Genomic DNA, 22592 nt, shown 5'->3' with positions numbered 1-22592 from the left:
GAGTCTATAAATCAGCCATTATTTCTTTAATCCCAAATTATTTGTTGATAAAAAGAAATAAATAAAATTCATTAAAAATTAAATGTAGATATATGAACAGCTAAATTTTTTTTCTACTTATAATTGTAAGTTATCTTTTATTTTAAAACAAGACAATAATTTTTCTGGGCATTTTAGTTTTCATTCAACCTTCATTTTTGTGAAAATAGATTTTACCCCTAATGGAAATAGTGAAGCTGATATGTCAAATTCTTGTCTTCTCATGCAGTTGCTGAATACTGCACTGTTAAACTTTTAAGATATTTCACCAGTGACATGACAGCATGAACTTTTATCTGGGAAAAAGTACTTTTTATAAATGATGGTCAAGTCAATGAAGTTTCCTTTTTGAAGGGAATTCTACATGGTTTAATATACAGTATTGACTCTTATCTAAAAGGCAGAAATTGCATACTGAGCAAAGGCAGTGGGAAACCATTGTATGAATTTGGGACATGTTGAAAAATGTCTGGAAATAGTGGTGGGAAAATCTCTATGACTTGAACAGAAATTCTACCTTCAATGAAAGCAAGAACTTTCACTGCTGATCTCTGAATCCAGCTTGTCCTAGGCCAAAAGCTGAGCTCCCACATTCCTCTGTATTTTCTCTCCTGGTTCTTGAGCCAGATCTGCTGATGGTGATAGTTGTGGAAAGCTGCTGCAGTTTTTAAAGAATTTTAAAAATTGCAATTATTTGCAGAACTGTTTATCTAGTGGTGTCACTGTCCAGTTATATCATTCTGTAATAATTTATGAAAAAAAATGCACTTTTCTGTTTCAGTAAAAGCACTTCATGCATTTTAATGCATTGAATCCTTAAATATCTTAAAGCATAGGTTAATGACATCTCTGTTTCAAAGTTGAAAAACACAGAAATAGATCGGCATTTTTCAAGCACCCGCAGACTGCAAGTATCTCATAAAAAAAATTGAAGCATACAAAATCAGTGACATTTTTCTGACAGTGAAGGTCATACCAAGTTGGTAGGACTGCACTGCTTAACTGAGACAGTACCAGGAAAAAGGAGGCCCAGACCTTTGTCCTGCCTTTTCTCAAAGGTGATTTTAGGGCGTGTAAAAGTTATGAAAATGTTATTAAATTGGTTATTAATTGATCAACCATGTATGCTTTGAACACAGAGAAATTAACAAGACATTAGCTAGGCTAAACCTCCTAAACTGGAGCTTTATAGGGATAGTTATCTGACCTCTAGATGGGCCATAGACATAATAGCTTTTTGTCCTACTGACTTTGTTTGGACGATAAATAGAACAAGACAAGTCTTGTTTCAGCTCATGGGTTTATCTGTTTCTGTTGTCCAGATATGTAAAGGTTTTGCTTTTATGGCAAAACCCTTAAGCTTCAGAGAGCCCCCTTTCCCTGTCCCCATCTTCATCATTCTTAGGAGTGCTTCTGTGTTAGTCTATGTTTCCTTGTTCAGGAAAGACTGAACCTAACCCTAATGAGGCTACTCATCTTGGTTTATAACTAGAATAGAATACAGCCGAAAAATAGATGGGACTAGATTAGACTTAGAAGGTCTAAACTCAGATTTTCACTTTACTTCAGAGTAATGGAACAATGCTCTGAGGAGATGAACAGGACAACCTTACTATGGCAAAGGGATTAATCTCCTTGGGAGACAGATTATTCATAAGAAGTTTAAATGGAAGAAAGAATGTTTTACGCTAACAATTTTTGCTGCTTTCACTTGGTTCAGATGCGCCAAGTAACAACTACTTAATTCTTTGGGGCATTAAGTCGTATTAAACTTCAAGTCAAGCTAGGGGAATTCAGCACTTTAAAAAATGATGCCCACAATTCTCCTTCACCTCCAATTTTGAGCAGCTGTGTGCAGACCATCCATCACTAGCCAGGGAAGCCCTCATGGGGCGGCTGCTGGCCATGGCTTTCCAACCCTGGTGTGACACGTCCACCACAGCTGAGGCTGGGAGGCAGGGCAGTGTGCTGTGCAGGGGGTGAGGTGGCAGTGCCACAGCCTGCACTGGTGCCCCCAGCCAGGCACAGACCCTGCTCTGGCAGGCAGTGGGGGTGGTTGGGGTTTGTGTGGTGGAAAGCGCCAGCTAAGTCCATCAATGTTAATCATGCCCCATTGCCTATTTTTCCCCCTTTTCCTTGTTTTTATCTCTGTAAAAGATTTTTCATCCTCTGAAACCAACAAAAAGATCATATTTTCCTTCAGTTTCTGAAACCCCATCCTTTTTTCCAGACTTTCCATTTCACGCTGTTTGAATTTTATTAAGATCTCTTTACACAAAAGCAGAGTACTGGCTATATGATGCCCTGAGGGATCTGAAAGGCTGTTGCCATAATGTCACAAAACTCTGGGGACATTTTATTTCCACCAGAAGCTCTTTGGAGGACTCTGTCTAAGGATATAATATGTCTTAAATGTTTACAGCAGGGATCTTGATCTCCATTGGAATTTAATACAAAAAGCTCTATTTTAAATCTCTTAATTAGCACATCACATTAACACTGATTAAATAGTACCTATCTATAAAATGGATTTTATTTTATTTCTATTTTTCAATGAAGTAAACTGGTATTATTCCAAAATTATGGATAATATTGTTAATCATGTATTTTTAAGACTATGAATTTGGTTTCAATACCTCAGTTGATCATTACAAAGTATTTTCACCAGGTATTTTTCAGAAACACCTCTGTTTACTGTTTCTGCCTCCAATACTTTTTGCTCTTCCCAAACACAGACATGCATAAATTCTTTGTACAAGGCTCACAGTAGCATGTCTCCTCCAGTGAACAGGAAAAGATTTTGTGTTAATAAGGTTTTTTTTTCACTGGTCAACCTTGAAATCAGAGGCAACGGCTGAACTCTCAGTAGTCCCTAATATAGCATAACAGCCCTATTCAGGTAACTTTTTAAATGAAATTGTTTAGGAAGCCATATCCTAATTTGACAAAAACATAAGACTCACGAAAAAAAGTATTGTCTTTTCAAAAAGATGCAGTATAATTGTGTGTGTGCATATAATATTGTAGGAGGTATTTTTAAATTGTTATTTAATTAAAGTAATATAGATCTGTATGTTTATTTGATGGGAATGTCTTTTTGTAAAATTTAATGCATAAATAATCATACACAATATGGGATGCAAATTCTAAAGATAATATTTAAAAACCCGTTTGAATGTTGAACTATTTGGGACACGTTTTTCTATTTTTTTTTTAATTCTGTGGGTTTTGGGCTTTATGGGACCATGCTGAAGGAGCTGGGATATTAACAAAATTTGGTTTCTTTAAAAATAATGTAAACATCCAAAACAATAAAGGAATCTGATGTTTTAAGGCAAATCAAAATCTCTCTATTATTGATGCATGTTATGCATCAGTGACTCAAGTCAACACTTTTCTGTCACAGATAACTGAAAATCTCTTCAGGAGGTATCAGACCAAATAAAAAGGATTTTTGAAATTCCATTTCCGAAACTGCAAGTAGTCTATAAAAAAATATGTAAATCAGATACTGATAATATAATGGAACTACTAATATAAATACATTGCATTGCACCACTGGTTAACAGCATGTACATCCTCCAAATAATGGTCACACAGCAATCTAACATTATTTCTTACTCCTATTTCTTGTATTTCCCAGACCTTTTTGTCATTGTATTTACTGTGTACCACTCTTCTTTCTCTGAATAATGCTGCACTGATATCACAGATAAGGATAACAGCAGTTGCTCCCTCAAAAGAAGAAAGTAAATTTTATTTCTGGAGGGGTTTTTTTTCATTATTTAATCTTCTTTCACAACTGTTCTTATTCTCAAATGGACTGAATGGCTTTTGTTATTACCAGGATAACTTTGGATGCTGCCTCACATAAATATACTGACAGAGGTAGTAATAATTTAACCCTTTTAATGCTGTCTTTCAATGCATCATCTTTGTAGTGATTAACCATAATGGCATTTTTAGTTGGTCAGTGTTCTCTTAAAATGTCAGCTTTTCAATGTCACAATGTACTATGTATTTCTGGCATCAACTGGTTAAAACAATTAAATTTAGCTCACACTTACTGGTGCAGACATTTGGAAAAAATGACAGAAATAACTGACTCTATTACCTCAAGTTTTTATTCCATGCTAAAGGTTCTTTTTCACTATCCAGATGATGATTAAAACTGAATTTAAAAAATATGTTAATGAAGTTCTGCCCATCTCTTGGAATATGTTTTTTTTCCAGTGCTAAAAATAACTGCAGATGTTTAGTGTTTGGAATTTCAGAGCTTAACTACATCTCTAAAGTTGGCATTTGCTACTGTAAGGTATTCACTTTTTGTAATAGTTAGATAAAAATTACACAATACTCATTTTTTTTCTTTCCATTCTGCTTAAATCTCCCTGCAGGATGTGCGACACAGGAGAAGGGCTGTTCACCTTTCAAACACGAGAAGGAGAAATGATATATCAGAAGGTCCATTCTGCAACACTGGCAATAGCTGAGCAGCATGAAAGATTAATGATGGAAATGGAGCAGAAGGCAAGGGTAAGGTCCTTCTACCAAAAGTCTTTAAACTTATAAAAATTGGTAATAAACCAAAGTCAGTGGATTCACCTGTAATGATAGTATCAGCTGTGTGGCTAAGACAAAACAGACTTTCAGATTTATGTACATTCATGGTTAGGGATCCTTGGTGTGTTCTGTACAATGATCTTTTGTAGGTGTTTTTTTTGGATCAGGGGATACCATTAGACAAGAGATCCATGGTCACCCTCTTTGAAATTGGGGCTCTGTTACTCGAGGATTAAACCTTTAGCCGTTGTCTTGACTACTGATGAATGAGTTTCAATTGCTCCTCATGGCCTCACAAGTCGAAAAAAACCCAGTATAAACACTTCTAGGTGACAGCAGACATGTTTTGTTTTTTCTTAACCCCTGAAAGAAATTATTTTATAATTTCTACATTATAAGTAGCAACGCAGTTGAGTTCAAATGGAGCTATTTTATTATTTTTTGTTCAAAATTTCCAGTTTGCACAAGTTGTGTTTAACTGACTACTGTGGAAAAATTTAGAAATCTTTTAAGACAGCAAGAGAAAAGCTTTCCCTGTTTGCTTAGAAGTAGAAATAGTCTTTAATGGTTGCTCTGGAAAATTGACTTTCAGGCCAGGGAGCCTAGTCTGCATGCTTTTCTTCTGAGATGACCGTGAGTCTCTGCATACCTTCTTCTGTAGACAGACAGATTCAGGTTAATTGTGGCATTTCCTTCTTTTCTCATCCATACTGTACGTACCTCCAGTCATGCAAACATGACTTATATGGATCTATCCCCCACACTCCACCAGTGTCAAAATACCTTTCTCACTCTGCTGAGACAAAGGCTCTTGCAAGGACTAAACTAAGACCCCCAATGTTCATCAATTTCTTAATTACTCCTCAGAGAAGTCGGAGAACCAATCAGAGAATGTTAAGGGATGGAAGTAGATCTTAAAGATCATCTAGTCCCAACTTCCCCCGTGGGCAGAGACACATTTTTCCTTATTCACTTAAAAATAAATTAGAAAAAGACTTAGATTTCCATGTCAAAAGTCTTCTGTGTTGAATGTTCCTCTCAGATTTTCCATGTCTGTTAGAAGAACCTGAACTGGAAAGCCATAAAAAAGGCCTGGTTTTGGTGCTTTATGAAAAAAGAAGATGGATTTTTCCATAAAATTAGACAAAGTAGGAGCCTGTGCATAATAGTTGAGGTGCACAAACTTTGGACATGAAATGCAGGAAGAGAAGAGTTTACAATCAAGGCTCGATTGCTGGGAAGTCCAACACAAGGTAGAATAAATGGAAGACTATTTGAAGAAGTAGATCTGCTGGCAAAAAACCACTGCATTCTGCTGGGCAGAAAATTATTGAATAAGGGGTGAAAAGCAAGAAAAACACATCATTATTTATAATGTGTTTGCTTTTAAAGTGTCTACACCAGTAACGGAAATTAGAACATTTTCATCCTGCCGTAATAAATGCTTAGACCAGGATCATACAAGATTTTCCTTTTACAGAACCATCACTTTCAGCTCTTCCACCCATCAATTAGCAGCTCTGCTGCTTTACAAAGCCATTTCCATTCTGCCATCAGATGACTTCCTTGAAACCATATTTATGAAGGCTGTGGCCATATGGTACGCAATATCCAGCTCCGAGTGAGAGCAGGCTGAGCAGCAGAAATGACTCATCAGCCACACCGTGTGTGATGCACTTGTCTCCTGGACAAGGCTGCGCTGTGATCTGCACACGGAGATCAGGAGAGGCTCACACTGGCTGCTGCGTAAAAGAGGCTGAAAAACCTGTTGATTTTATGCTTCAGCTAATAAACTAATGTTGGTTTGGAATTGGAAACTCTGCTGCTTCTGACTGGTAGGGGGCTGAACATTTAAGGGATCATCTGTGTCATCTGCGACATTTGAGTTTTATTCATATTAGAAACAAAATCTAAAATATCAAATAGACTAAGTGCATGTTACATTCCATTTATCAAGTGTTATTATATCTAATTCAAACAATTTCACCAAACACCTATGTGTATTTTTTCCATAAGATCTGCAATTGAAATACAAGCAAAAGAATATTTTAAATCAGGGATTTAGTGGGTCTTCCCAAAGCTTGACATTTGATCTTTTTTATCTATAGATCTACAGTTGGGGAACTTTGCTCTTTCCTGGCCCTTTCTGTAATGAGCAGCTCAAGTTTAAATTCAGCTGTTAAGTTCAACTTAACAGCTCAAGTTTAACACTCATTAAGTGTTGAATTAAATTGCATATAGATGCAGATATATATATATGAGAATTTTTTAAAAGTTAAGAAAGGTGAATGCTATATCCATTATTGTACAAATCAGAAAAAGAAAACATATGCAACAGTAATCATTACTTCATCCTTCCAATCATTAGAAGTAATACTCCTGTGAATATTTATGTTCTGTCTTAAATGTTAATAGGTTTTAAGCAATGAATACACTGAAGTTTCATTTAATTTTTATCAGATTATAATATCTAGTATAAAAAGTAGTATAATCTAGTATAAAAAAATGAATACAGATTACAAAAGAAATTAAAGCGATTTTTTTACCAGAGAAATCTTGATAAACAATATAGATTATGATTACCTTTTGAAGTAAATATACAAGTACATCACCATGAGAATACAAAAACAGAAAAAAAATACAAAAAAAAGCCCAGAAACAAATTGTTGTAGAAGAATAAAGGTATTGCCTTTAGGCAAATGCAGGTATTTAGGTACGGCCTGTGCCTGAGCCACAGGACACATTTGCTCTATTTATGGAGGTCCCTCCATCCAAAAATCCTGTTTCAGAATGCTAAACAATAAATTCCTTTTTATGCTAAAAAATCGTTTGCTCAGGCCAAGCAACATGCTGGATAGCTGTTAATAAGAGAGAGACATTAGAAGAAAACTAATTCTTCCCATTACCTTTGAAAGTGCATGGGCTGGAAGCAAAAATGTTCTGTGGCAGCTTGTACAGTACCAAATCTGCCTCTTTGTCACCTCTAGCAGGAGAAGCCAAGCCAGTTTAAGCAGGCAGTCATGTGCACACTTTCATCTTCTGCCCATTTTCCTTTTGAATTATAACACTAGAAGAAAGACCTGAAATATGAGATCAGTAGTCACCGGCATGGGTGTGGATTTGAGCTGGTTATTGGTTTTGCTGAGATCAAAGCAGACTGGATTTTATTCCAAAAATTCAGCAAAGTGGACATTGATCTAATGTAGCTCAGGTGGTTTTCTTGATTGAATTTGAAATGTTGCATTGGCAGAGTGATAGCGCTTTGTGCTTGCTTTGTTTGGGACAATAAAAATTTTGGGTCAATGCTAGTACTTAAATTGAAATTATTTTCAGGGAAATTGTTACCTGTATATTCATTTTTTTTCAGTCTTTGTTTTTTCAATGGATCACTGTAATACAGATGATAATTCTGTTTTGTAGGGTTTTTTTGTGGGAGAAAGGGCAATATTGCGGTGGTTTTTAGCAATTTTAGTTCCAAGACAACAAATTAAAAAGAACAATGACAGTCTTTCTGTTTACATGCTTTTATTTTGTGCTGTTGTGTTACCCACATGAGAGTGTCAGTAACTTCCCTTTTATCACCTAAACAAACCTCCTGGTTTTTCCTCTGTCCCCCCCTTTTTCTGCCCTCTGACCCCTTGTTTGTTTGGTTTATTTTTTTCTCTGTAGCACTTGGAAGTCTGTTTGGATTCTTGGTCTTGAAATTACTGTGCAAAAAAAAAAAAGTGTTAGCCTCAGGAATGACCACCTATCCCCCCACTGGCTGTAGTCTGATGTTGAACATGAAAGATGCATGACTGGGTGTCTAACAGCCAGCTCCATCACCCCTCCCCTGTCCCCAGACTGGACTGCAAGCTCCTTCCACTTCCTTTCTCTTAACCTAGGTGCTTATCTGACTGAGCCAATTAAAAAAAAAAAAAAAAAAAAACCAAAAAAAAAAAACAAACAAAAAAAAAACCAAACACCTATCTAAAACAGGCAGGCTTCTTCAGGCTTACCGAACTGAATTGGCTTACAGAGGCAGCAGCAAACCATTGGATCTTCTCAGTTGTCCTGTCCTAAGGAGAGAAAGAAAAAGAATAATTCATCCCCTATAAATGCTTCCTCTAAAAGAAGGCTGAGTATCCTCCTCTTTGCCATCAGGAGATGATGCTGGGTTTGGTGATCCTTTTTTAAAGAATTGGTATTCAGATGGTTTTTACACAAGAGCATATGAGCAGTTGTTCTCAGCAGCACTTGTCTGTCTAACCTTGACACCAGGATGACAACATGGCATTGGAATTTTAATCTCTGATTTTCCTTTCTAATGCCAGCTTTGATCTTCTGCCATTTAACTTCCACTGAAAACACTTCTTATGTAGCTTCTGCCCTCGCTGTTGTTGAAGGATAGAAAATGGGAGGTTAAGAGCTGTAGATTTCCTATGTTAGGACTACACGTATGAGGGAGGAATTCTGAGGAAATACTTATACATTTGTAGCTCTACAAATTACTTATTTCAAGAGCTGCCAGTAAAAACTTATTGTGTATTTGCAAAAGAATAAAAATTTACAATATGTAAAACAATAAGCCTAAATAAGATAGCACTAAAGTTGATGTTAGCCAGCTGAACTTAATCAAACATCAGTAAGATGGAAGTGTAAATGCAGGAATAAATTATGATGGCCCAAGTTTCATAACTTATTATCTTTGGAACTTTCCTATAACATCTATTTTACTTTAGACAGGAGAGCTAAAAGCCATTTTAGATTGTGATCTTTTTAACATTTCCCAGAAGATAAACACCCTTATGAAACACTGCCTCGGTATATTTCTATTCTCATTATTTACAAGTCTTGTCTTTAAAATTCAACCTAATATAAGTGCAAGAGTCATCATGATAGATTTCTGTTATAAAAAAAAAAGATAATATCAATGAGTTTATGTATTATTTCTTTAAAATACATTATTAGCAGGGAAATAATGAATCTACCAAAGAAGACAAATATCAGGCAATGAAACTGGGCTTAAGATGTTAGAAGAGAAAGGTAGTTAAGAAATAAGACTGCGAGTAATTTAATTTTTCTTATAAGGAACAGTATGAGGAAGGTATTTCACAAGACTTGTCTGATAAATATAAATTACAGTATTGTCAGACTATTAATGAAAATGTAAATAGACTTAAAAATATAAATGCAAATTTTCTTAGAAATAGGGAAAAAAAACCTGTGAGGCTAGAAGAAATAACAGCATGAGTTAGTTAATGAACTTTTAATTTTTCTTTGTCCTGTAAGTCTGTACTATCTTTATGTGTTTCAAACCTGGTCACAAGCTAAATGCATACTCATCAAACATTACAGAATCAAATATTAACAGACACATCAAATATTCTAAATTTTAACATGATGGTTTCAATTCTACTTTTGCCACTGCATCTTCAGAGCTTTTACAGTTTATATTGATGTCTTTTTGCAATGGTGTGCCTATCACCTACTATTTCAAGTTGTGAAGTAGGAGAATTTCAAAGAGATACTAGTGGATACTGCTGACCCAATGAATATATGAAATATTTAGCTAAATACATTTTATATATCTTTTGGGCTTAACTTCACCATTGTAATTTACTTAGTATAACAAAGCTCTTTTATGTTGTAATTCTGCCTAAGTGTGTTTGAGTTGATTCAATTCTTGAAGGAAAAACAGGAAAAGAAAATTCTACAGTTCATCCAAAGATTATCCCATGCCATGACACATTGGTCTCTTAGTATGTTTTCTTCTCTTTCCAATTTACGTGTGAGCTCAAGTACTGAGATTCTGAATGCATATGATGATTCATGAACTCATGTACTTCATGCAAGTTAAAGCATAGCCTCAGGTCAGCTATTCATGCATACTTAGCTGAATATTGTTCTGTACTTCCCATCTGAAACTATGTATGGTGTTGCTGTATAATGTGCGCCTAGAGATTTTATAACCCTGTAAAACCTGGCTGCTTTATTGCAATACAGAGATGGTGAGTTGCTTACTTGGTTTTCATGGGTGCTGTGAAGTTATATCTGTAATGGGATAGGATAGGATAGGATAGGATAGGATAGGATAGGATAGGATAGGATACATCTATTGGAAAGGATCTACAATGGTCACATTGCCTGATCACTTCAAAGCTGACCAAAAGTTAAAGCGCAATTTTGTGGTCATTATCCAAATGCCTGTAGAAGATTGACCATCTTGAGGTATTGACTCCTTCTCTAGGAAGCCTGTTCCAATGTTTGACCATCCTCCCAGAAAAGAAATGCTCCCTAGTGTCCAGTCTAAGCCTCCCCTGACACAGCGGACACTCCAGTGGTCAGTCTGTCGGCGACTATCTATAAATTTTGCCAAGATTAACAACACCAGGAATTTTGAATTTGTTTTGGTTTTTTTTCCTCATAAGTCAGAATCTGTGTACATTTTGGTTTTAATTTCATAAACCGAATTCCCACAGGTAGTCGTAATTTTCTATAGAATTCTATAGAATTAAGTATATTCTATAGAATTAAGTTCATTAAGTATATAATGATATTTTTCTTTACTCTGATTTCTATGAGCATTTTTTTTAGAATTTTTCCAGACTCTGTTAGGTTTTGGGCTCAGAAAACTGTGTGTGCTCGGATGAAGTAGTCCCAAAACTTACATTGCAGGTCTATTTTCAACATTCACCACTTCATAGAAAGAAGGAAATTTTTGGATATTCAGACTTGGTGATAGTTAATGATTCTTTCAACTGGACTGCTTTTTACTTTCTGATTTTAAAGAAAATATTATCGTTAATGTAGACTTATTTCATGGGCATTTATTCAGGGGCTACTAGTCATATCCAAATAGTGCAGTAGCATTCAAAAACTATGCAGAAGGTGTCATTCACTTTCTAAAAGAAAATACCTCATCCTACTAAGAAATTCAAACTTCCACAGCCACTAGTCTCCCATTTATTTTTTCTTTCCCGAGTGAAGACCTTTTTTACCCCTCTTCCTCTGTGAACTGTGGGGTTTCATTGTGCCCCTATATGACACCTTGCATTCAGAAAGAGGTGTAAAGATGAGATGTAAAGTCCAGATTCTCTAAGGAGCTCTGTAGGTTTTTGGCATTCCTGGATCTTTGCTGTGTATTTGAATGAAACCACAGAAATAGGGAAAATCTTTACTATGGCAACGAAGGGTTTGTGCAGCTGCTCCTACAAAGTGGTGGGGGTGGGACAAAGCTGTTCCTCATGTCAAAAACACTGCAGACAACATAAAGGTTTGTGGGGTGTGTAGGTAAGTGGCGTGGGTAGGTGTGAGAGCAGAGCTGGGAAATCCTTACATAAGAGTGTGTCAAATATTTTGGTAGCTGGTGATGTAATTTAAATGCCGTTTTGCCATTTGGAAACTAAACTTGCCCTGGAGTTTTGAATGTTTTTGAAATGGTAGTAATCATGAGGGTTTTCATTCAGAGTGTGATGGGAAAAATTAAATTCTTCCTTTGTCCGACACAATTTTGAACTTTCTCTTTTGCATAGCCATAGGGCTGGATGATCTTGAATGCAAAAAGGTATTTTAAATCTCTCCTGTGGACTAAACCCCAAGTACCTTAGCACATGGATGGGCATCCTTACCGAGAAATTACTCTCATTCTTTTCTCATTAAAAATTTCTGGAATACTTTTTATGCTGTTACCATGTTCTTTTAACTATTTGTCCATCATGCTACCTAAGATTCAGATTGAAATCTGCCTTCCTGCTAATATAAAGTGTGAGCTCAGCCAAAGTTTGTATAAAAAGCTTTGTAAAGGTGTCTTACAAGTGAGATGATACAACTTTTTTTCTGCATGGAGCCCGCTCCATCCTATGAATCCATCCTGAAGCTGCATACATGAAGCCTACGAATGCTGTTTTCCCTGTTCTGCTCACCTCAGTTACATGTTTGCATGCAGCTGGGCTGCACTCTGAGTGTTTCTATTTAGGTCACCGCAGTCTAGTTAGCTTGTTTGAATGCAACAGGGCAAAGATGTTTTCATAGTGAGATATCCAAAGATGCAAACCCTCCTGAGAATTTAGCGTGTAAGCACTTTAAAAATCCCTGTAGCCACCTATCTACATTTCTGGGTTCTTTTTAAAGAGCTATTTCTTAAAAGTCAGATATCATTTATTTCAACTTTACAAAGTTGCATTTGAATATAAGAGGAATTGAAGGTTAGTGACATGAGCAGATTTGTAATTTTTTTTCACTTTTCTTGTGCTTTGCAGAATATTGCATGTTTATAGAGATAACAAAGTAGTTGGAAAGACACTGTCAGGGTAAAATTCATATTTGTTTGCAGAATTGCAGGAAATGAAGAGCCAAAGAACTTTTCTCTAAACAAAACTGATGATTTGTTTAGCAGTTTTGCTTGCTAAAAGCTGTGGGGGATATGAGCTATAAATTAGGAATAGCTGCTGTAATTATGTGGTGGTTGTTGCATGTCTGACTAAAGCCCAGCCCTCCCCTTAACTAACCTCAGAGAAGCATTTAATATGGAAGGGAAGTTTTCTTTTGTATTGTGTGCCTTTAAACAAGCTCGTTTGTGTAACTGTGCTGGTAGGTTCATGTCATTGAACTCTCTCAACAGAGAAGCAGGTTAAGTTGAATGAAGTATTACTAAAAAATAATCCTCAAACCACCTCACCAGGGGGCTTAATTTAGTATTAATCTCATATCTGCTATTTTCAGAAAACTGTTTCTTATAAAATGAAGCAACTATAGAGCTTCTATTATTATTAGCAAAAATAATAGCTGATGAAGTTATCCAGTGCTCTCAGGAGATAGGTATTATTATAATATTAATAGTAATGAGTAAAATGAGGCACAGAAAGATTAAGGCCAAACTCAGCTGTATATGAATTGCCCAAGGTCATAGAATAATCAGCTGTATGCTAGGCACAGCACAAAAACAAAACAATAACAAAACAAAGCCTGAATCATAGTCAGTGGCTGATTCGCAGAAGAATGATCTTCTGGAAAAGGTATTTTTCACATGGTTTTCATCAGTCTTTTGAATTATATCATCATTTTGTGTCTCTTGTCAAGCAAGGCCTTCCTCTGTTGCAGTAACTCTGTTTAGGAGTTCTTTATATCACTCAAGGGAATAGTTAAGGCTTTGTCTCGAATTAATAGAAAACTTCTTTATCGATGATTTATAGAAGGGCACTGTGCTTTTCAGAGAATAGGAGAATTATAAAAAGTAATAATCTGAGAAGGGATCAAAATTCTCATAACAGCTCTAAAGTTACTTTGTAACTCCCTCCTGTGCTTTTTGTGCTTTGCCTCATCAGGTACTTGTTGGTAAGACAAAAATTAGGTGAAGTTCACCCTATGTCTTAATTTTGTGTTTTTTCTCCTCTTCTGTTCCTTTTTACAAAGATTACAAGGGTTTTAACGTGAAAATTATTTATGATCTCTCTGATTATGTTTAGACTGAAGACAAGAGATATTGAGTATCTAAAAAAGCCATATCTGATATGCAGAAACTTTCCTGTACTGCAAGTACATGCAGTCTTTCAATATGTATTTATTAGATTTATTTAGAGCCTATCCAGATAGAGTTTGGTTATGTTCTTTTTTCCTCTCAGCTGTGGGTTGTTGTTCTTATGCTACTGATGTCTTATATGATAACAGCCATGCTAAGGGTTTTTATTTATCAGCTGTGCAGGCATCTAGTTGAGGAGAATTGTTAGGCAGTAGTAGAGACTGTAGACCCTGTGCTGTTGGTTTGACATTATTTCACTGACCACAGTAGCTTTGTTAAACAAAGATGTGTGGCTACTACAGTCAGCAGAATGTCAGTTTGGCTCAGTGGCACTGCACACTTCATTAGCTTCTCAAATTTTCAAATCCATTGAATATAGGATCAAAAACACTAACATTGTAAGGGTGGTCAGCTCACCTACTTGCCTGTTCAAAGCAGGTAGAGCATCAGAACTAGATAAAGTTAGCCAGGGTCTTATCCAGTCAAGTTTTGAATACCCCCAATGACACTGATTATGGGAGCTCATTCCAGCACTTGGCTGTTAACACTGTGAAGGATTTTTTCCTTAAGTTTGTCTCAAATTTCCCTTGCCACAGCCTGTGACCTGTTGACTCTTGTTCTTTCACTGTGCATCTCTGATAACAGTCTTCTTTGCAACATATTTTTCAGAAGAGAGAGAAAAAATGGGTTTAGATTTATTTTAGCCTTTACTTTCTCATGGTGAATAAACATTAGACATTTAATCCAGCGTCACTGATCATGTTCTGCTTCTTAGAGGTTCTTTGCCAGGCTCTCTCCAGTTAGATATTCCTCTTGTGCCTGGGCCCAGACCTGAAGATTTTGTGAACATAGCTAAACTTCCAGATGTCGTTTCTCAATTGCCAAACAGGAGGGAAATGTGACTTCTCTGGTTGTATTTGCCATGCTTTTGCTAATGTGGTCCAGTGTGTCATCCATAGCCTCCATCACTGCATAGATACTCTGGTCATTCACATTATCACCAGGACAGCTAGTTCCTTTTGGCAAAGTTTTTATCTAGCAAGTCAGTCCCCAGAAGTATTTGTGTGCAGTTGCCTTGACCCAGTTGCAGCATTGACATCTCTCATTGCCAAACTTCATGACAGTCCTGTCAGCCTTTCCCTCTGCTTTGCTGAAATCCCTCTGAATAGAAGCCTTCCTGTCTGGGAGTTTGACTATTCCCCCTGGTTTGATGTCATCCCCAAATTCTCTAAGAGTTGATTCTGTCCCATTTCCCATGCTGGTGATGAAGATGTTAAATGTAATGAAGTACTTTTCCATCTCAACTGCAGGAATAGGTTTTTCAAAAATATTTCAGTTCTGCAGCGTTCAGCAGCAAGGAATTAATGAAGATTTTCCGTGCTATGGCAGAAGCATCCATTTCTCTGTTTCTTATGACTGTCTCAGGGTAAAAGCTGCTAGTCTCATAGCATATTCAGTCTGTCAGAATCCATTTCCATAAAGACTGCTGCCAGGCAAGATTCATATGGTTTCGTATGACTGGCTGTTGAATGCACATCTCTACAGTCTTTGTGATTCAAAATCCGTTGATAAATCAGCAAAGGTTCTTCTCTTCATTATCTTAATCATTTCCTTGTAGAATATAGTGGTAAAAGTTGAAGTTGTTACTATCTGAGATTTTGTAGAATCCTTTGTAAAATGCTGGTATTTCTGTGATGTGTTCCCACATATTGTTTGTTGTTCAGTTTTCCATACGTTTTGTTTTACAAGGAAAAAAAGCAATGGAGTTACAGATTTCCATGGCAACGGGTATAATTCTATTTCCTTTGTTTTGTGAAGCTGAAACAGGCAAAGGATTGTTTCATTAAATAACAACTATGGATTTGGAAAGGCTTGAGTTATAATGGCATGTGATCATGTATGTACAACTTCTCCTGTGCCAAGCAACTTTTGCCAGCAGAAAAAACAAACACCTGGTTTTTGTCTGAAAATGAAATTAGGAGAAGAAAGGTTTCTATTGGTAGGATTATTGGGCTGATTCAAGTATATGGAAAGATAAAGCAATCTGTGAACATTTCTCTGTCTCCCACCGTTCCAAACTGAATTCCTGATTTGCACCTACTTTTGCTATATTAGTAAGTACACATCAGTAAGGAAGCAAAAATTTCACTGGCTTCTTTTATAAGCAGAAGTTTGAATTGCAATTCAGAGAATCATGTCTCTCACTACAAGTTGTTTCTGGGCCACAAAACCCCAAATACTTCCAAATATACATGATATAGTTTTATTTAGAAGTGTATGCATTGCTTTTAATGATCACGTATTTCAATTTTAAAAGAACAATGTCAAGAAATCTCTGGCTGTATCTATCTATATACCTGATCATGGTGTGGTCCCTGTGTGCAAGAACACACAGTGGAAAGGAATAGCCCTTTATTTTTATATACCAGCTTCTCAGTTGATTTTAGATCTGTAAAAAACTCATTAAAGGCTATGCAGCTCCTGAAGCAAATATTTAATTTTTAATAATAGGTTTTCTTAAATTAAATTAATGTGTGCTCATATGTGCAGGCATATGCCTCCCTCTTGCCCCCCCCCAAAAAATACAGTATGTTTCAAAGCTAAAACTTAATTTACATTGATGTGTATTGCATATATATAACTAGCCCCAGTATGTGTGATTCAAGATGCATTTCAAATGTCTAAAAGTAAATAGTTAAAAGGAAGGAACCATGTTTTTTGGAAGATATTGAAGAGTTATCTGAGAAGACTTTACTACATAGTAGTGATTTTAATGCATTCTAGGTTTGCTATTTCTTGTTTTTAATTGAAATGTCTTTGTATGACATATAAAACTAACTTTTGAAAATGTCAGAAAGTAGAGGTCAGCCAGATTATGTGTGTTGCTGAATATTGGAGTCATGCACTGATAAGCTTCATGAGGAATATTCATGAAAAGTTATTGATGATTACTGTTTCAGAAAGTATTCAGAAAATTGTCTTCCTGTCATTTTATTAAAGTTCATTGGTCAGTAATTTCTGTATACCGAAATGAAGAAGCTAAAAGAAATGTGATTTCCACAAATATAAGTAATTGGAAACTACTGATTTGTTTTAGACAATAGAAGAAAAACTTCTTGAGAAATCTCAAGAGGTCAAAGTAATTTGCTTTATCAGAAATAATGGAAGTCAAATAACTGTGTGGGGAACAGTGAATATAGATTGCAGCATTTTTTATAAATCCAGTTTTCAGCCCCAAATTTATTCAATTGGGGTTCTCCCAGCTGAGGACAGTCTGTGTTCATCCCTATTTCACCTTTCTTGCCACATGCTAGAGAGAGGTTTTTGAGTCTGTTCTCCACCGAGAGACATTTTTCATACCATGGCTTCTACCACACCAGTTCTGAAGCAAACTTCTATGAGGTCAGAAAGGCTGTCCTTACAGTACTCCCAGGTAAAACACTGAGACTTCAAGTGTCCCAAATATCTGTTTAAAATATGTCATGTCTTTTGGCAAGTAATTCCATGAAAAAAATCTCATATTTTGAAGATTTTGCCAGAGCATTTCAGGCTGAGGTCAGACTCTAGTAGCTTTGTAAGAGGGAGGAATACTCAGCAGAGCAAGGAGAGTGAAAAACAGATAGGGGAATGAGGACAGAGGAAGGACTTGTATGTCAGCACTCATAGCAGGCCTCACTATTTTTAGCCCTGGCTTGACAAACCTCATGAAAGAGCCACTTCTGGAACTCCATAACTCTCAGGCTGAATTACCCAGAAAATATTTGCTCCAAATGAAGAAGACAAATCTTTGTTGAGGGTCTCTTTCTTTGATCTCTCTAACTGATGCATTTCAGTTTGTTCTTTTCCACCTCAACTGACTTATCCTTACACTGTTCAGAAGACAGATCTGGGACTCTCCCTGTTCAGTAAAACCTTCTCTATAATTTTGGAAATGACATTCACAGACTGGTTGAGGATGGAAGGAATCTCTTGTCCAACCTCCCTAGTTGAAGCAATGCCACCAAAGCTGGTTTTCCAGCAAAATGTCCCAATGTCTTTTGAATATCTTCAATGTGAGAGACTTCACAACCTTCCTGGGAAATCTGTGCCAGTGCTTATTCAACCTCATAGCAAAGGTGATTCCTGATATTCATCAGGAATCTCCTGTGTTTCAGTTTCTGCACATTGTCTCTGGTCCTGACACTGGGCACCACTGTAAAGAGCCTGGTTCTGTCTTCTTTGTCTTCTTCCATCAGGTATTTATAAACATTGATGAGATGAAGCCTTCCCTGCTCCAGGCTGAAGAACCCCAGCTCTCTCAGCCTCTCTTCATAGCAGAGGTGCTTCTTCCCCATCTTCACAGCCTCCTCTGCACCTGCTCTAACAGGTCCTCTCTTTTTTGTGCTGGGGCTCTTAGAGCTGGATGCAGTGCTCCATGTGGGGTCTCACGAGGCAGAGGAGAGGGAGAATCACTTCCCTCAACCTGCTGGCTCAGGTGTGGCTGGCATTCTGGGCTGCAGGCATACATAGCTGGCTCCTATTTCATGGCAATAGAAAGGACAATCAATATCTGCAAATAACTTCTGTGCAAAACTGGATTCTCTACTATGCATATATATATATGTATACATACATGTATTTCTTGAAGAAATTAGCTCAGTTGTGTTTGTTTCTTCTAAGACCAGCAGTACAGCCAGGCTTGAAATAGTCTCAGCTCTTTCCATGTTGGCATTATTTCCCATGTTATTAGTGAATGGTTTTATGCAATGAAAAATGGATAAAGTATTTCTTATTTATAGTAAAATGGCTCAAACCTTTGAAAAATGTAAGAATCTGAGCTTCTACCCTCACAGTAATTATTATAGTTTCCAGGAAACTTCTTTCACAAAAGGAAGAAGCCCACAATTTTGTGACAGAATATGGGTGAAGACAGGCACCTTACTGGCATTCAGCAAATATAATCCCAACGTGCTGTAAAATGTATCTAATTTTCCTCCAACTTCAATCCCTTCTGTCTGGCAACATTGATCTATTATGAGCTTCTTTTATAGGAAAGAAAAAATAAAAGAAAAAAACTTTTTCAGGAGACTTGTGAGGTCATATATTGGTGGGAGATTTGCCAATATTATGTGTTCTGTCAGGAGCAGCAAGTTGGATAAAATTGTAAAAATAAAGCAGTGCATAGCAAATAAATAGTATGCTGATACCTATAAATTATTATATTAATAGTTGACATGTTTAAATAATTAACACAGTCCAAGCAACATATATAAAAATGAACATAACTATGTTCTAAGCAAGCTAAGTGATTGAGAAAAAAGGGCTACAGAAAAATTGTAACCAAAGAGTATTAGTAACACATCACCAAAGGAAAGAATTTTCTCACTGCTATTTCATAGGACTGTATCTGCATCCAGTTTTATTAAGTATTTTCAAAGGATCAAGGCTCAGTCTAGTCATTGTACCTACAGATCTTACATTTATAACAATGTGGAAGTGGATCAATGAAGAGACAGAATTCAAAATGACAAATTGGAAAACTGTTTGGAGCAGGAGAATTGATTTAAAAAGAAACCTGGGCAAACCTGTGCTGATGAAGAAACAGTCTGCTTTACAGTACTGGATGAGAACTGTTTTTGTAAAATAGATCTATGTGTCATAGTATAAAAGTTGAATCCAGGACAACAGTTGCTGCTTTTGCAAAAAAGACAAACATGATACCCTTTTTTTTGGTCATGATAAGAAAATGAGAAAACTCTGTGCCAGATAACTGACACTTGTGAGGTGAAATATATTTCTTAAGCCCTCTTTCTTTTCAAGGCATAACACACAAAGTAACCTTCTCTAGAGTTAGAAAGAAAAAAAAATCTAAATAATGATATTAGATTCATATTTCTAGACTACTACTCTCGTTAGTCTTCTGTGACCTAGTTCTCTTGCTATTTGTTTAAAGACACTAATGAGAATTTGAAATGAGACAGAGAGTTTTATCCATAATAAACTAACCTATTTTCAGAGCATATCTGTAAAAAGCAAACTGTCCTTATTGCAGACTAAAAAAAAAAATATGGAATGAACTATAAATTGCTCAGTTTGTCTCCTCAAGCCAAATGTATTTTCTGTCACCTTCAGTATTTTGACTTTTTAATGAAAAAAATAAAACAGAGAGAATAATATGCTAAAAAGATCAAAGCTCAGAACCCTAATACAGTTAACAGGCTCCATTTTTGGAATTGTATTCATTATTGGTATCAGAGTAACAAATCTATTGAAGTCAATGGAGATGGCCTATGGGAATTAAAAGAAAATTTACTCTTTAAGACTTTCATAAAAGAGCAATAATGAAAAATATGGGAAAATTCTTACAGTGACATATTAATAGACTTCTTTCTTTTTTTTTTAATTTCTATTTTAATCAAATAGACCTGTAAGAATAATAAAGTTGTCACCGGAAAAGCAAAAACTTCATAGAGCTCAATATTTTGGATATTATGGCTTTGGATATTAGATTTGGATACAGGAAAGAAATGTAATGTTCACTGTATGAAAGGTATTTTATCAGACAGATTCTGGGGGAAATGGATGAAGCCTAACTACTACGTGTTTCCTGTCAGGTAACAAAAATGCTTCAGTAATATTTGGGAGTTTTATATTCCCACCACAAAATTCTCCGAGTTAATATGGTTTTGATATGTGCATTTCTACTTTTCACCTAAATTCTAATTCTGTTCTCACTTTCTACCTCATAAACTGGGGGAAAAAAAAGTCTAGGTTATGTTTTTCATTTCCTCAAGGAGGTCTCATCAGATTTGAGAAATATTTGTAGCCAAATCATTCTAGATGCATGTTTAATTTGGCATGCTGCTCTTGCTTTCCTCTATCAAGACCAGAACACAGATGCAACACAGCAAAGCAGCCCTCAGTGAAATCAGGGAATACTTTGGGTTGGAAGGGACCTTTAATGGCCATCTGTCCAACACCCCTGCAATGAGAAAGAACATCTTCAACTAGACCTGGTTGTTCAGAGCCCAGTCCAATCTGACCTTGAATGTGTCCAGGGATGAGGCATCCAAAACCTCTCTGGGCAACCAACGCCAGTGTTTTACCACCCCCATCATAAAAAATTCCTTCTTCATGTCCAATTTAAATTTACCCTCTTTTAATTTAAAACCCTCACTCCTTGTCCCTGCTAAAAAGTCTGCCCCATCTTTCTTACGGGCCCCCGTAAAGTACCAAGAGGTCATAATAAGGTTTCCCTGAAACTTTCTCCCTGAAGATCTCCAGTCTGAACCCCAGTTCTCTCAATTTGTCTTCACAGGAGAGGCGTTCCAGCCCTCTGATCATTTTTGAGTCCCACCTCTGGATGTGCTCCCGCAAATTCCTGTATTTATGCTACAGACCCCAGAGCTGGACACAGTCCTCCAGGTGGGATCTCACCAGAATGAAGTAGAGGAGCAGAATCATCTCAAATTCATTCCCAAATAGAAACATTTACTTCTTCTCTGTGTCTTTGCTACCTCTGTCATGATGGGCCCTTTCTGTACAGCTGATGCTCATGCATCTCAGCCTGTTTTGCCAGCTCCTGAGAAAAATGTGTTGGTGTTGGAAACAACAGCTGAATATTGGCCTGTTATGTAAGAACAAATCCAGACCCAGAGATGTTTTCATTTTCTGCATGGTAAGCAGACTTAATGAGATAGGTGAAATAATTTTAAATACATTTTTAACCATTACATTTCTGTTAAATGAAGGACAGTAATAAATCTGTGCAGAATGATCTACCTGCTTGGAGAAAATAAGAAAATTTAAAGGTTATTTACTTGATTTTCAACAGTGAAAAGTTCTCTGTTTGCATTAGCTGCTTCAAAAAAAGTGTAGAGTGCCAGTTGGTTTTTAATGAGGCATAATAAAAAGACAAAAGGGAAGGGCATGGAGGACAAAGTCCCTGAACTTATAAATGTGTTCTCTTTCACTGGTCTGGAACACCAGAGGTCTTGAACCTGAGCATCTAATTTTTTAACAGTTAGACAGTTTTGTAAATCTTCCCTGATTTACAAGTTGTTTGTTTGTTTTGTTTTTCTAGTTTAACTTCATTAGCTATCAGAATTTAATTTACAACTGGGAGTCAGGGATTCTGAAAGAGTAGATCTCTGTACTTTAAATGTTAGTTTAGCTTGTAATTATTAATATAACAAAGAGCAATCTAGTAGTATATGAACAATTGCTAATATGGATGTTTTTATGTATTTTCTTCACTTTGGTTTTCAAGTTTTTTTATCTGAAACACCCACAGTATACCATATAAGATGTTCTCCAGAGAAAATGGGTTTCAGTCAATATATTATTCAATTTTCTTTGAACAGAGGAATATTTTTACTAGCAGCAGTTCATAGAAGTAAGCATTCTGTCATTGTCAATTACATTTGATCAACAATGTGAGTTTTATATGGATAAAACAGTTTAAAAGAAAAATTATATCTGATGGTAGTCTACTATTCAGTAAAAATAACTC

The 22592-nt window shown here is 36.2% G+C and overlaps 1 protein-coding gene across 1 annotated transcript in view; it reads left to right on the top strand.

Annotated features, from left to right (window-relative positions):
• Positions 1–22592, top strand: part of DOK6 (docking protein 6) — a 250950-nt gene that overhangs the window by 174565 nt on the left and 53793 nt on the right. Inside the window, exon 6 of the mRNA XM_054639325.2 lies at positions 4437–4575. Coding sequence (XP_054495300.1) covers positions 4437–4575 — 139 coding nt within the window. The remainder of the gene's footprint in view (positions 1–4436; positions 4576–22592) is intronic.

Source organism: Agelaius phoeniceus, chromosome 1, assembly GCF_051311805.1.
Source record: "Agelaius phoeniceus isolate bAgePho1 chromosome 1, bAgePho1.hap1, whole genome shotgun sequence".
NCBI classification, from domain to species: domain Eukaryota; kingdom Metazoa; phylum Chordata; class Aves; order Passeriformes; family Icteridae; genus Agelaius; species Agelaius phoeniceus.
Note: the sequence above shows the minus strand (reverse complement) of the source record. Positions and strands in the feature narration are given on the sequence as shown.